General features: G+C 31.6%; 2 protein-coding genes across 2 annotated transcripts in view; both read right to left on the bottom strand.

The window, feature by feature from the left end:
- Positions 1–198: 198 nt before the first annotated feature.
- On the bottom strand, positions 199–1,199 carry LOC119644962 (the record flags this gene model as incomplete). Its single annotated transcript, XM_038044704.1, has 1 exon — positions 199–1,199. A coding segment is annotated over one exon (426 nt), but the record flags the coding sequence as incomplete, so codon positions are not given.
- LOC119645152 (motile sperm domain-containing protein 2-like) overlaps positions 1,110–15,054 on the bottom strand; it is a 17,182-nt gene continuing 3,237 nt past the window's right edge. The window contains exons 2-7 of the mRNA XM_038045116.1: positions 13,558–14,046; positions 13,198–13,484; positions 3,351–3,438; positions 1,882–2,000; positions 1,487–1,813; positions 1,110–1,421 (exon numbers count right to left, since the gene is read on the bottom strand). Coding sequence (XP_037901044.1) covers positions 1,206–1,421; positions 1,487–1,813; positions 1,882–2,000; positions 3,351–3,438; positions 13,198–13,484; positions 13,558–14,046 — 1,526 coding nt within the window. The 3' untranslated portion in view covers positions 1,110–1,205. The remainder of the gene's footprint in view (positions 1,422–1,486; positions 1,814–1,881; positions 2,001–3,350; positions 3,439–13,197; positions 13,485–13,557; positions 14,047–15,054) is intronic.

Genomic DNA, 15,054 nt, shown 5'->3' on the forward strand with positions numbered 1-15,054 from the left:
AGGTTTATCCGTCATCATTACTCAATAACGATCAATCGACTTTATCCAAGTATAGAGGTGTAATAATGCTCTTGGAACTTCTCACACATAAATTTAAACGATATTTTCAATATGTTTCATTAGTTTGCAATTGTTTTCTCTTTTATTGATTATATATATAAATATGTATATTAACGACTGGTTTTTTTTTTTTCTTTTCCTTTTTTGTTTTTCAAGATGTTTTATAAATAAATTTACTAAACTTAAATTATGCGCGTTTATCATATTCTGTCAAAAATATTATTATTATTATTATTATTTTCACCTGCTTTAGGCACTATCAAAACTGACAAATTACTTTGGATGACCATGTCTCAAATAAAATTTATTAAATGATGTATATGTATATACATATATATTTATGTATATATATATATGTATATGTATATATGTTTATTTTTTTTTTTTGCTTCAACAAAATTTTAACATGAACTCAAACAGTGACTAATATATGTGATGATGATATTGCTTACATTTGGAAATGTACCGTATTGACGCATAGAGCTAGTGAATGGGAAAGGATAAGGCGCAAAAAAAAAAAAAAAGAAAAGAATGTTGAAGAAAACTATAATTGTTTTTGTTTTTTTTTCAAGAACATTCACATACACATGCATATGAAGTGAGCCTTATTTTAAAAAGTGTTTTATATTTCCTTTCAATTTGTTGCTCTTGGGGTTTTACTAGCGTTTTCATTGGTTGTTGTGTCTGGTTTAGATTTGCTTGGATTAAGTCATTTAAGTTGTGTCCCAATTGTATGGCGTTACCGCATAATATCCGAATTCTGTTGCTGACTGGGTGGTTACCAATGCATTCGGTGAATATACCTGTTCTCGGGACATGGAGCAAAAATAAAATGTTAAAAAGACAATGCAGCATAGTATTGATACGGTTAGTATGCAACGTGCTAATTTACGTGCGAATGCGATTAGACCAAGCAAGTAGCCACCACCCAAGACGCCGCCCTTTTTACAATCGCCGAAACAATTGTTACCATCATCGTTATCAGCACTACTGTCACTATTATCAAATCTGTTCTTTTCTTCCTCATTACAACGACGGGTGAGGCTATCGAGATTTTGTTGCCATTGATGACAATTGGTGGCAGTAGCAGCTGCAGCGGCATTGAGTAGGCGCTGTTTGGTCAAATTGCATTTCGTGAGTAAATATTATAGATCACGTTTTGCTTTGCCACATGGTGCTCCTTCGCTGGTGTCTGAGGCAACGTCTCTGGAGAAACAACCAGCATCGCCGCATAGTTGTAGCATTAATAAATATATAACAGCTCCGGAAAGCATAAGCAGGAAAATTAACGTGATCACTTGAAGCACTTGGGTAAATCTTAGTTGACGTTCTAGTGCGCATGTGGAACTGGCCGGCGTAGACTACAAAAAAAAAAAAAACATTAAAGGTTAAAAAACATAAATATATTGAAATATTTATTGCTAACCCTGGGAGAAGCCTCGCCTGCGCCTTTTTGAGTTAGGGTCGTCATTGGTTGGCTGCTGGGAGTTGGTAAAGGCGCGTCTTTATATATGCAGCACAATCTGTGCTGCTCCACATTTGGTCCGTTATTGTTTTGTTTCTTCCAAAATTCACCCACTTGAGCGTTGCTTATTTCTCGGGCAGGTAAACACATAATTAAAAATTTATCTCTGGCATTATCCGAAAGACTGTGTTCCGCTTTTAATAAAATGTTAACGGTTGTCGTTTCACCCGGATTTATTAGACCACAACGTGGGCGCACACGAAACTTTTCCGGTGATGTAGTTTGAATCTGATAAAAAATGCAAAAACAAAACCCCAATTAAATTTCTTGTCCTATTCTTTCATTGTGTTACTCACCTTAAATGTCACCGGTTGTTTGCTTGTGTTGTTTAGCTGCAATATGCTTTCCGAAGGATCGCCTCTTGGAAATTGTATATAATCATTTGGTACTATACGTAACATGTCGTCTGATTGCACTATTAATGATTTTTCAAGATTTTGATTTTTAATAAGAAATGTGACAACAAAAATTTTTATAAAATTGTGAGATTTTTTTTAAATTTTATTATTCCTAATAAAAAAAATTTCAAACGTATCGGGAACGCAAACTAATATGAACAACCAAACAAACACATTATATCGAAATTCATTATGAAATATGAATCGAAAATGCTGAGATTTATAAAAAAACAAGTGAACGAAGCTAAAATTTTTTTTTTTTTTTTTTTGGCAACCAAATTCAACATCATAACCTAACATACACATCACACAGATATGCAAATCCAAAGAGAGCTAGCTTTTTTACTTGCCAATCAATATGTGTTGTAGGTGAGTGATAAGGATGAGCTGTACATAAGAACATAATAAGAAATTAACTAATAGTTTTTGAGAGCAGATCAAAGATGGAGCGTAAACGATTTACTTAAGTAATTGGATACATCTGCTACCTTCCTTCGCCAGGTATAAGGGTATCGCAAACGTAGCATTTTAAATTGTTTAAAAGGGTTGGATTAGGTTCGAAGATATTTTTTAGTCAATAATTATCTTATAATAGAGATTACGTACATTTTTACTCTTGAACACTTTTTCTTTTATATAAGAAATTGTTTCTTTTCTTAAATAATAAATTAACGAATGGTCAAACTTGTGGACTTTTACATCGGAATATTAATCAAATCGCTAAAAAAAAAATTTAATTTCTAAGAGAAATACTTTACACATTTTGGATTTTCTCCAAAATTGTACCAATTCCTTAAATATTATATAGATATAAGCTAAATACTATGCTTGTAGATTAAATTTTATAATATTGAGAATTCCAATTGGTTCGCGTTGACTTGTTACCTATACCTTGTAGGATTACTGGGATCATTTTTCTCAATTGTGGTTTTAATAAAAGCAAATCAAGTAACTCGGCTTTCTTTTTCTCTTCGTGAGCTTATCTGCGGCCTAGTTGGCATCAATGATGATACTTTTACGTGATTTTCCTATATATCTGACATATCGTTAGGTAACGATTATTATCGCTAAATGAATTGTGAAACTTCTGTTTATTTATTTATTTTTTTTGCTTTTTGTCGAAAAATTGATGTATGGAATTCATCTAAAAAAAATTTGTCAAATTTTAATTTTTTATATCAATTTCTAATAATAAACCTGCTTTAACACAACATTCTGATTAGGAATGTATACAAATGGTGGAACTTCTTGGGGCGTATTGCTTAACTATTGCTTAAATATGAACAACGATAGAAACTTATGGATTTGTCCGATTATATTTGTGTCTTAATTATAATTCAAATTTTATATGTTTTCAGTGCACTTACGCTCTTCTGGTGTATAACGCTCCGGTACATCGGTCATTTGTGCGGATTCAGCTGGTACACGTATTGAACTACCGTTAGCAAAGTGGACCTTTTTGTCAAAAAAATAAAAGGAAGAAAAGTAGACAACAAAATATTTTATTTAATCAACTGTTTCCAGTAAAGGCCAAACGTAACTGAATAGTAAAAAAAAGAAATTTGATTTTTTTTTTTCATTCTCTATACAAGCTTTTGAAATTTGTTACGTCTATACATAATGACAACTGATGAGGATACTTCAAACGCATATATATATATATATATAAATATATATATCAAATATGCTTCATACAAACACATCCACTCTTATTCTAATTTCTATACTTATACAAATATGCATATAAGCGTGCATACACATGTGTCCATTTATTTCTGTTACAAGGACCACTGATAACCACTATGCGATTTGCAAACAATAAAAAAAAAAAAAAAGCAAGCCACTAAACGGTACAAAGTATATACCGTCATAAGCGAAACTCGAGTCCTTTTTTTAAGTATAATAATCAATCAATAATTGATGTCACACTTAAGGAGAGAGCAAAAAGTATCTTGTGATAGTTTTCTTTTCTTTTTTTTTTGCACATCAAGGATATTTTGCTTTCTTTAGTTACTTTGCACCCTTTAATTTTACGTACCCTGTATTTTATAATAATTCCTTTGCGTGTATTTACTTAAATTTATTATTCATTATGTTAACAATATAAAAGCATATCATCATGCTTCAATCACTGATTTTAACTTTTATCCTAACGTAGAAAAATGCATTACAATATTATTGTATTAAGATTTCGCATTATTATTAGTTATTCTCTTTTAGTTAACGCTCGCAGTAACAATAGTAGGAGCAGCAATAGTAATAATAATATTGTTGCCAAGCCTAAGAATTTCCACAATTGTATCAAATAGGATAATTTTTTTCTCTGAATGCTGAATGGGGATAGTTCGACTTGATAACAAATGATCGAAATACATTGATTTGATATATATAAAAAACATGTTTTTTTCTTTTTTACAACTATTGCAAATTGCTCGTAACATGTACAAGTATGCAAGGGATATAGCATAAAGTATAAATTTTTTGTGTTGACATGAAATTTTAATCAATTTAGTCATATTTGATCAGGGCTGTTTACAATCTCAGAAGTCTTTTTGTCATCTCAACTTTTCTTTTTAATAAAGAGAAATCGTAGAAATCGGTTAAATCAATTGATGTAACTGCGTATAATTTAGAAAAGCAAAATCCATTCATTTATTCCTTTTCAAAACTTTCCTTAGGATGTTAAATTAATCCTACAATATCTAAAATTACTTTACATCGTGGCTTTCATAGGTTTGCGAACTATTCCCAAAAAAATTTAATATAAAAAAGGCTAAGTACATAAATAATCTATACAATAATTTACAATGTACTGGTAAATTATGTATAAGATTATAAAGTGGGATATAAATCATATATATACGATACCATACCATATGTTTAATAATAGAATCTTTTTCAAAAGTTTTAGAGACAGATATTAATGAATTCATCTTAAGCCGAATATATCTTCATTCTTATTTCTCGTTTTCTCAGGTAATGTCAGCACGTTTCAGATTTGATTATTTTGATGTGATGATCAAATGCAATAAGTCGAATTTTTTGCTAACTAAGATTATGAATGCCTTATAGAGCAAGGCTGAACTGCTGCCTTTATTACTTGTGAAAGCCATGATAAAGAATTAGTTCGGCGTACCGATGTCACAAAATTTGCTTGTTCTTTAGTATTCAAAGAAAAACTTTCAAACTTTGCTTTGCTTCTAAAGCTGAGGAACGCTTTCATTTTTGTAAGCTTCTTGCAGACTGAATAAACGCTTCAGCTTAATCAAATGTAAAATCCAGGTGGCGAAAGTCGAAGTTTCCCTTTACAAAATTATCTAATTAACATCTTTTAAAATCATCAAAGTGATACTTAGTTTAAGTAAATCGGTTCTTTCTATTTGCTATTTGTAAAATCCATTGATAATAATAATAAAATTTTCTTGTATGCAGTTCGGCTTTTAACGGGTTAAATACAAAATTAAATACCAAAGCTCTCTTTTTTTTCCTAACTACGAAATTGAAAACGAAAAGCTTTATTATCTCTTTCTTGTTTGTTTGCTGATCTTTCTTTTCTTTTTCAAAAACCTTAAAAAAAGAAAAAAAAAAGAAAAGCAGTAACAATAATAAAAAAATTTATATATATTTATTAAACAAAAAAAGAGAATAAAAAAATAATAATAATAATAATATCAATAATAATACGGAAGTAATATATTTTATTATATAAATATGCGAATAATTATGACATACATACCCTGGGCATTTTAATATAATTGATGTACGAAATTTGTGCGAAAAAAATTATCAATAAATTACTTGTTGACACACTTTGGAAAAAGCTTTTAAATTCACGCTCAATTTGAAGTTTATTCTTTGTCTTTTATTATTTATGGCAAATTAACATTTTTAATGCAGTTTTCTTTTTCAACTAATTTTAAATACATAGCACCAAGGTATACCAACAAAATAATGATAAAATGTCTTTAGTATTGTACGGCACGATAAAACTGAATTCAAATAATGTGAATAATATAAACGAAAACAATATATTTAATACTACTTCCTATTGTATTGTTATTGTTCGCGTATTGTGTGTGTTATATTCGATTAGAGCGAGTGAGTTTGCTTCTAAGAGATGTAACGCTGCCACAACGAATTGAAAACTAAAATTGTATTCTTTTGCTTTTTCATTTTTCTTAGTAGTTTGTAAAAGAATTATAAACTTAAATACATATATATATATATATACATTATGTATACTCAACAATTAAATGCTCATTTATTTATCTATCTATCCTATGAATATGCAAAATGTTGGCATAAATATTGCTTTATGTCATTAAATGAAACTTCTACAGCTGTTTTAATAACAATATTTCTTCTAATATTTATCTACATATATTGTCATTATATCAGTTCGACTGTACTCTTATATTTTCTCTGAGAAGCAAACCAACTATGCAGTGAAAGATGGCGAGCATATCTTGGACTAGAAAACATGTAAGAAAGGACAGACAAACTTAAACGTATTAAGTAAATACAAGTATGGCTGAAAGAGTTCTTAGTAAAAAACCAATTAGTTTCCAATAATTTTTTTATAATTTTTATAATATGTAAAATATTAGAAAAATTTTTGAAAAAACTAAAGGCAAATGAGGTTTGGTCGTTATCTTGCGTAACTATAAACTATAGATCTAAGCTATCGAACTAGTATAGCATAGTATTAACAAAGAAACAAAAAACCAATCTATTATCTCAAAGAAATACATAAAAATTGCGAAATATATTCTAATTGTAGTCGTTAACTGATCAGAGCAATATTTCTTTCTTTTCAGGTGGCTCTGTAGTTGTGAAGTCAATATCTACTATAGTAGGATAGAAAGTTAGCTTTTTAGCGTTTGCGATGAGTGTTTCTGAACATTACAAATGAAAAGACTAATCTAGTAGTGTGCTTATATAAAAAAAAGAAGAAGATCTTTCAATAGAAGAGATATATATGTTATCGTAATCAAATAGATATTGTTTAGCTCAATGAAAAGAAATAATTTCATCCCTTCACTTCGTAATGCGACCTTTCACTGTATGCCTTTTGTATTTTCTATTGACTCTCTATTTAGAAATGTTTTGAGCATTAAGAGAGAATATTATGCCAAAAGAGTTCTCCTCATACCTTCGAATATACAATACGTTTAACGTAAAAGAAATGGATCTTTCGTAATTCAATTGCTATCAAACTGCGAGTACGGATCATTACCTAAGAAAGTTTAGAAAGCTTAGAAATGTAAAAAAATTCCTATAAGATACATAATCCAAAGAAAATTGTTTTTTTGTTTTTTTTTTGTTTTCGCTTATTTAAAGTGAACATCGAGGCAAAAAGTAACAGCAGAAAACTTTTAATGAAAATCATTTTAATTTTTGTTTCAATTTTTTTAAAGCAAAGCTTATATATATTTTATTTGATCAATTGATTGATTTCTTTGTTCCTTCTATTAGAGAATTTTTTTCCGGAAAATCGCCTCTTAATCTATGTTAAAATTTAGTAATTGTTTGAATGTTTGCTTCATTTTCTATGTAAATTTTAATTTTGCTACATTAAGAAACAAGGGAAAACTTTACAATCGGTTAAGGGCGACAATTAAATACCCTATGCCCCTATGCCTAATATAATTATTTAATCATTTTCATTACAATAAACGGAAAATTATAGACCGCGTCTTTGTATAGGCATAATTTTTATGAAAGCTATTAAGTGATAGCAGGCTTGGAATGGTCGCTGATTTGATCCAAACTTGGTAAATTTAATTTTATTATTAAAAGTGAAGACTTATAAGTGTTCATCTATTATTGTCAACTGGGCGAGTTGCACATTGTCGCCATGTAAGAATTTACTTGATGACATGAAAATATGACGAGTGACCATAAAAATGGCGCGTTTCAATCTAATTCGAATAGGATTTATCTTTGTGCCCAAAAATCACGCCAGAGCATTAAATTTTGGCAAAATATCTGAAAAATTTCAATCTGGACTAGTTTACTAGTTACACACATACGCACAGACAATTGGGAATGTGGTATGAAAAGGAATTTTTCCTTAAACACTTCCATTCAATGCAATCATTAGCTCTTTTTGAGGTTATTGTCCGACGCGTCTTGCAGTTCTTTCGTCAACTTTTCAAAATCTCGCATTTACTTGGATAAAGCTTTGTTCGACTTTGTTGTAATAACTTGCATTCGGTAATTTAATAGGCGTCCTATTCGGAGAATCATTATAAGATTTAAAAAAACTTATGTAAATCTTCCCTCGTGTATGCAGTTCGGATCGTTTATTTGGCAATAGGACGCGGAAGTGCAAGGAGAGCGTTGCGATTTTATATGATAGCGAGTGTGTATATACCGATATCCGAAATTGGCCATGAAAAACGGTCTACACAAATGACTTCAAAAAAGCCTAATATTGTTGCCCCTGCATGCATGACTTCTTAGCCGGATGTGTCTGATAAGCATCCGCTAAGCTTATCCTTGTGTTAATAGTCAAGGTTGCGTATTTAAAAAAAAAATGATGTTTAAAGTAAAGGTTCTAAAGGTTCTACAACTTTAAAGCAATTTATTGTGAATGGGAGACAACAAGGGTAGCGTAGTAGTTATGTTGCAACATGTAAGGGCATAACTAAAGCGGCTAAATAATAAGTTTCCGCGGAGTTTATTAAAAATTTTTTAATTTTTTTAATGCAATATAGACTTGGATTTGAGATTTGATAAATGATGGAGAAGTGTAAAAGTTGGCTCTTTTCTATTCAAGTCAAGGTCAAGCCTTTTTGTTTTAATTTGTTTGTAAGATAATTTAGTTTTAAAGCAATTTGTAGGATGCGATTAGCATTTGAGACAAAATTTGGCATACATTTATGTGCCAGCAGGCAATACGCTCTATTCATATGTATACGTGTTTGTATAATACGATTCGTATATGTGCCAACGTTTATAAGTTTAAACCAATAATCGCAAGTACATTAGAAAATATTGAGCCTTTAAAACAGCTTGGGCTTTAATAGCCCCACGCGCAATAGTGTGTAATGGCATTTCGTTACCAAACTAAGCCTTTTCGTCTCGAAACTTTATAGACGAATTATTCATGGGTTTGTGTAAGTTAGCTTTACATCGCTGAGAGAGTTTTGCTCTGCGAAGAACGAAACATATGGTGACAGGATGAGGCAAATTTTCGGTTTTTTTTGTTTTTTTTTTTTTTTTTTGGATTAACAATCTGCCGATATGGAAGAATTTTCTATTGAACGCTTTATCTTAATTGTGCAGAGAGTGTAATTAATTGTTTGTTCGCGTTAGAGCGTCCCATCGTGCACTAATCCCATCCAATATCAGCAAATACATAGTGTAATCCTATATAGCGTTAGTTCGGGCTTTGTCACAATTTGCGCAGATTCATCTAGCTTGGGCCACTATTTTTCTTCTTACGCCTGAAAAATTGTTCGATTTCGTTCCGTTCGAACAGTGATACACTGAAAGAAATTCACGCATGATGCGTTATCGTCCTGGCCGAATTAATATTTGTAAAATAACACGGGTAGCCTAATAGGTAAGGATCGCGGTTGCCAAGTCACGTGCATTCAAATTTCAGAGCGGTGAAGTTAACCTTGAGCGTAGCTTTGGTCAGTATTTAGTGAGACACACAACCACTAGGCTGTAGTCGACAACCTTCCTATGTCTTTTTTTTCTTTCTGACCGTCACCACGTTACGCGAATAGCTGACAGCTTCTGAGTAGTTGTTTATACAAAAAAAAAAAAAAATAATGGGTTAATGTATGTCTATCCGTCCGTCTGTTAGAAAAAAATTTACAAATTTGTGCTATCTACTCGTATCTAAAGAGTGTTGATATTTACACTTACGTTAAGTTATATTACGTTTACGATTCGATTTAATTTTATATTACATATATTCCCGACCCAGAGATCACATGGCTTTTATCCAATCGAATGAAAATGTAGATCACCGTGTTAATGTCTACAGGGTTCACAATTCACAAAGAGAAACGACGAGCTATAAGCCGACTAGGATGAGAGGAATTTTTTAAGGTTTTTTTCTTTTCATAAAAACTTTCATTCTTTCATTCATGTCTATGAAATAATTGACTCCTGTCGATGAAATTATTTTACAATATTTACTTGTTTAAACTGCAGTAAATTAATTTCAATTTCTTATCAATTGAATCTATAAAATTGATTAAAAGTAAGATAAAAAGAACAAGCAAGAAAACTAAATTCGCTCGGGATCGAATCTTTTATACCCATCACCGTTTAGCCTAAAAAAAATATGAAATAAATAAAAGAACAAAATTTTCATGTTTTAGAACATGGAGTGAGCGCAGCTGATTTCTTCTATTTTCTAAATAAAAGTTCTTGTGGGCGTTGTTGGCGGGACCTTTGAAGAGTTTAGGTCAATTTCAAATTTTTTATTTGCAAATTTGTAGGCGATGTCTTCATGTTGGCAAACTGGAGAATGTTTACCACAAAGTTGCGCAAACAGACAGATGGACCGACGGACCGGCGAACATTTTTAGGTGCATTCAGCTGGATTATAACTTGTGTACTCTATGGGGCTTTTGAACTTTTGTTTCTACGTGCTATAGATTAGTTAAATTGCACTACACTATAATATTGGGTAGGTGTGGTCAATTTTTCCACAATTCTTGTGCGCAAACACTACAGCAACGCCCGTTGAATATGCCTTCAAATTGTTGTACATTTATTTGTTTACAGTTTATGAGTAATAAGCAAAAAACGAATTTTTCATTCCTTTTGAAAGACAGAGGTGTTGTCAATTTATATTGCTCTGTGGGCGTGCCCTTTAACCGATTCGGCCAATTGTCAATACCAACCTGGGTGTAAGAAGTTTTACTATTTCTGCCAAAATTGAAGTCCATAGCTTCATTTTTGCGGCCTGGAGTATGTTCACAACAGACGGACAGATGGACATGCTTAAATCGATTTAGAATTTGGGGCCTCTAATGCTTCCTTCTGGGCGTTGCCAATGGTTTGACAAAACCAATGTACCCTCATGCCTTCGGTGATGAGTATAAAAAGAAAGAATTAATGATGATATGCGAGTTATTAGTCAAAGAACAATGATAACCGTTTCGTAGAAATTCTAAAATTATTTCTATAAACTGATGATAATAAAATATTGTGTTTATCTAACATATTCTATTAGTTGAACAAAAGCAATTGAATTTAAAAAAAAGAAAAAAGAAGAAAACATTCATTTGTCTACACATTCACGCAAACACATTTTACGTAATTACGTAAATAATAATTAAACAGTGCAATGTCTACTTGTCAACAAAGTTTTGGAATTTCATTTTTATATTAACTATAAAGATCTTGACTTGGAACGAATTCTTAACAATTACCATAAGCTTTTGTATGGCATTCGGTTGCCGTAACCGAATGATCGGATCTTATTGCAATACGCGTATATCGAATACTATTACATACCGTATATATTCTAAAGGATATATTTCACGGTTTTTTTTGGAAAATTGAGAAATTAATTAATCGTGGAAAAAATTCTCCAATTCTTAGGCAACGATTTTAGAAGTAAGAGCTAAATGAGTAATTTTTTGCTTAACTATGGACTATGGATTGCTTATATGGTGATAGTAATAAGAAAAAACTTGAGATCAACGATAACATAGGAGTGCATCGATTTAGATTGGAATCGTCATTTTAACAAGCGATGTTTGGCCAGGATATATGGACCATATAAAGTTTGCAGGACCTGCGATATGTAGTTGCGGATCTTATAAACATCTGTGGCCGATATATAAAAACTCAAATCACATCATCATCATCAATAAAGTCATGAAAAATGCGAAAATTGGAAATCGATGCCTGGATACTGGTTCCGTTATAATCCTTTCGCGCTTGGTTTTGCCAAAACTGTTCTTATTTTATCGCTACTTTGTACCATTCTATTATATAATTATCTAACGATGAATGCCTCCATATACCATAAGTTACGGTGAACTTACAGATTTGCTCGTTTAAGCTGACATAGCATGGTGCGCTTACCGCGATATCATTAATATATTTTTTTAATATTATATAATGCATATATGTATATATGATTCGTATAAATGCACATATACATATGTAATGTATTTGTTTATAAAATGAAAAATTTTTATCTATTCGCTTAAATTTCAATTTTATCGACCTCAAAGTATTCCCCGCCCGACAGAATGAACCTATGCCAGTCAAAGCAGTGGTTTGTCGGGATGGCCTTCAATTCAACTTCTCAACTTCAGGAGAAGCGCAAACCAAGTGACACGCTATCAAATCAGGCGAATGACGTCGTCCTGGTACAAAACGATTACATCGCGGATATTGATGTAATGCTTGATTTGAGCAGAAAACATGTTTTAAAACGATTTGCTTTGATGTAAATGAAATGATCACAGCATCAGCAAGGCCTTTAAGTATGAATCCATGATTTTAGAGTGTCAAGTTATTGATTCCGTTGACCGGTAGATGCTTTGGTAGATGCTGATGGTCATCCTGGGCACAGTTCGTTTTAGCTAATTCTCGATCTTCTTTTTCCCACTTGTCAATATTCTTTTGTGAAATCGTCGCATCGCAAATATCTCTGACGATACCCGGGGGGATAATATCCATTTCGCGAAGAACATTTAATGTAAACCCTATGCCGGAAAAGGTTACACGTACTAAAATTCGGAAAACTTTCCGATTTATGTTTAGAAGAATGCTCGTAACTCTATCGCAATCGACTACTGCTGATATGCAATTATAGATGGATGTCAAATACTAGGCAATAGAAAATACTTTTTTTCAAAATATCGTGTAGCGCATCGTAAGTTTCGGCATAAACCGTACCTCATAAATTCAATAACTTAAACATTCATTTATATGAAAAATGTAGGGCGGAAGGAACACATACATATACTATTGATCATCATAGTATATGCAGAATGCTATATATGTGTATATATATAAATATAAAGATATCTGACGCATTCAATTTATCCGAAATTTCAGGTATAAACAACTTTGTACAACCATTATGTGTATATACATACATACATATATATATATATATATATATATATATATATAGAGTATGCCTTATGAAGCAACCAATTTCAGCGATAGGAATTTATTTGTACACCTAATAGCTTCTTTTAAGCTTCGTAAGGTAAGACCTACCTTTTTATCATCACTGTTGTTACTATTGTCAAAGAATTGTGCATTTCCATTTTGATTACGTTGATCGTCCGCATGTCTAGTTCCATTAGTTTCTGCATGTTGTGATGGCGGTGTTGGTGTTGTTTTCTTATTTTCCGGTTCAAAAGTAAATTCATAATTATCATTGCCACCCCAACTGGCTAAGCAATTATTCTTGTCTATATAAGTGCTAATGCTTTTCTTATTAATCATTTTTAATATCGCTACAGCTTTTTCGGGCATAAGTCCTTTAACAATTTTAAAAGCAGCTAAAATAGAATGCAAAATTTTCTCATGTCAAAATCAAATTGTTGTTAGTTGTGTTATTCAATTGAAAGATACCATTCAAAATCCATGCCATCTCATAAACGAGTATATAATTTAAAGCACTCGGATAATATTGTTTAAATGTTTCAATAATCGATTTTATAAATTCTAAATCCATGTTCGATAAGCCGCAGCCATTCATATCGAAAAATATTGTAATCTTATCCATATTCGTTTGACGATGCAATCGTTCAATGTAATAGACCAATATTTTGATAACATCGTCCATATTTTTTGAACCTCTTATATGATTTTTGGTTTGAAATATTAACAAAGGTTTACCATCGATATCATGGTTATGACTAAAGATGAAACCATCATTTAAATAATCCATACGTAAATCGCTTTCATTTAAATCATTAGCACCGTATTCTTGACGCCATATACAAGTGAACCATAGCTTGTCGAAAGCTAAATTCATATCGAGATCATACATTTCCAAAAATTTCCGACACCAAATATCCTCATTAAGTATACGATTAATGTCAACAGGATGAAAGGCAACTGGAAAAAAATGCAAATTATATACGAATTGATTAGAATTAAAGTGCAATTATTTACGACAATTTGTCTTCTCGTGCTATCAATTTAAAATTCTTTAAAAAGAATTGATATGTCATTGTCATAAATTTAAAAGCAATAAATTTGTTCAAAGTCGTTTCATTTCCTTTTCTTTTTTTTTGTTATTGCAGCTGTAGTTTGAACTTACACCTGTAATTGATTCAGCAATAAATAGTTAACTATTTTACGGCGTCATTTCAACTAATTATCGCTTATGGGATAAAGTGCAGTTAGGTTAATTAATAATCAAAGGTATTAGGTATTTCTTTTCTTTAAACGTAAGCAAATTATATATAATTTTGTGACCTTTTTATATAGCAATTAGAGAGAGCAATTAAGATCTGAAGGGAGAAAGAGAAAAAGAGAAAGCAAGAGAGAGAGAGAGGTAGAGAGATAGATAGATAGATACGTAAATAAACAAGGAGAGAGGGAAAGAGAGTGAGAGTGAGAGAGGGATCGAGATAGATAGATAGACAGATAGATAGATAGATAGATAGATAGATAGATAGATAGATAGAAAGAAAGAGTGAGTGAGGGAGAGTGAGAGCGAGCGAGCGAGAGAGAGAGATAGGTAGATAGATAGATAAATAGATAACTAGATAGATAGATAGATAGAGAGAGAGAGAGAGAGAGAGAGAGAGAGAGAGATCGAGATAGATAGATAGATAGGTAGATAGATAGATAGATAGATAGATAGATAGATAGATAGACAGATAGATAGATAGAAAGAAAGAGTGAGTGAGGGAGAATGAGAGCGAGCGAGCGAGAGAGAGAGATAGGTAGATAGATAGATAGAGATAGAGAGAGATAGAGAGAGAGAGAGAGAGAGAGAGAGAGAGAGAGAGAGATAGGTAGAGAGATAGATAGATAGATGGGTAGATAGATAGATACGTAGAGTGAGAGTGAGAGAGAGAGAGAGAGAGAGATAGGTAGAGAGATCGGTAGAGAGAT

Source organism: Glossina fuscipes, unplaced genomic scaffold, assembly GCF_014805625.2.
Source record: "Glossina fuscipes isolate IAEA_lab_2018 unplaced genomic scaffold, Yale_Gfus_2 1, whole genome shotgun sequence".
NCBI lineage: Eukaryota > Metazoa > Arthropoda > Insecta > Diptera > Glossinidae > Glossina > Glossina fuscipes.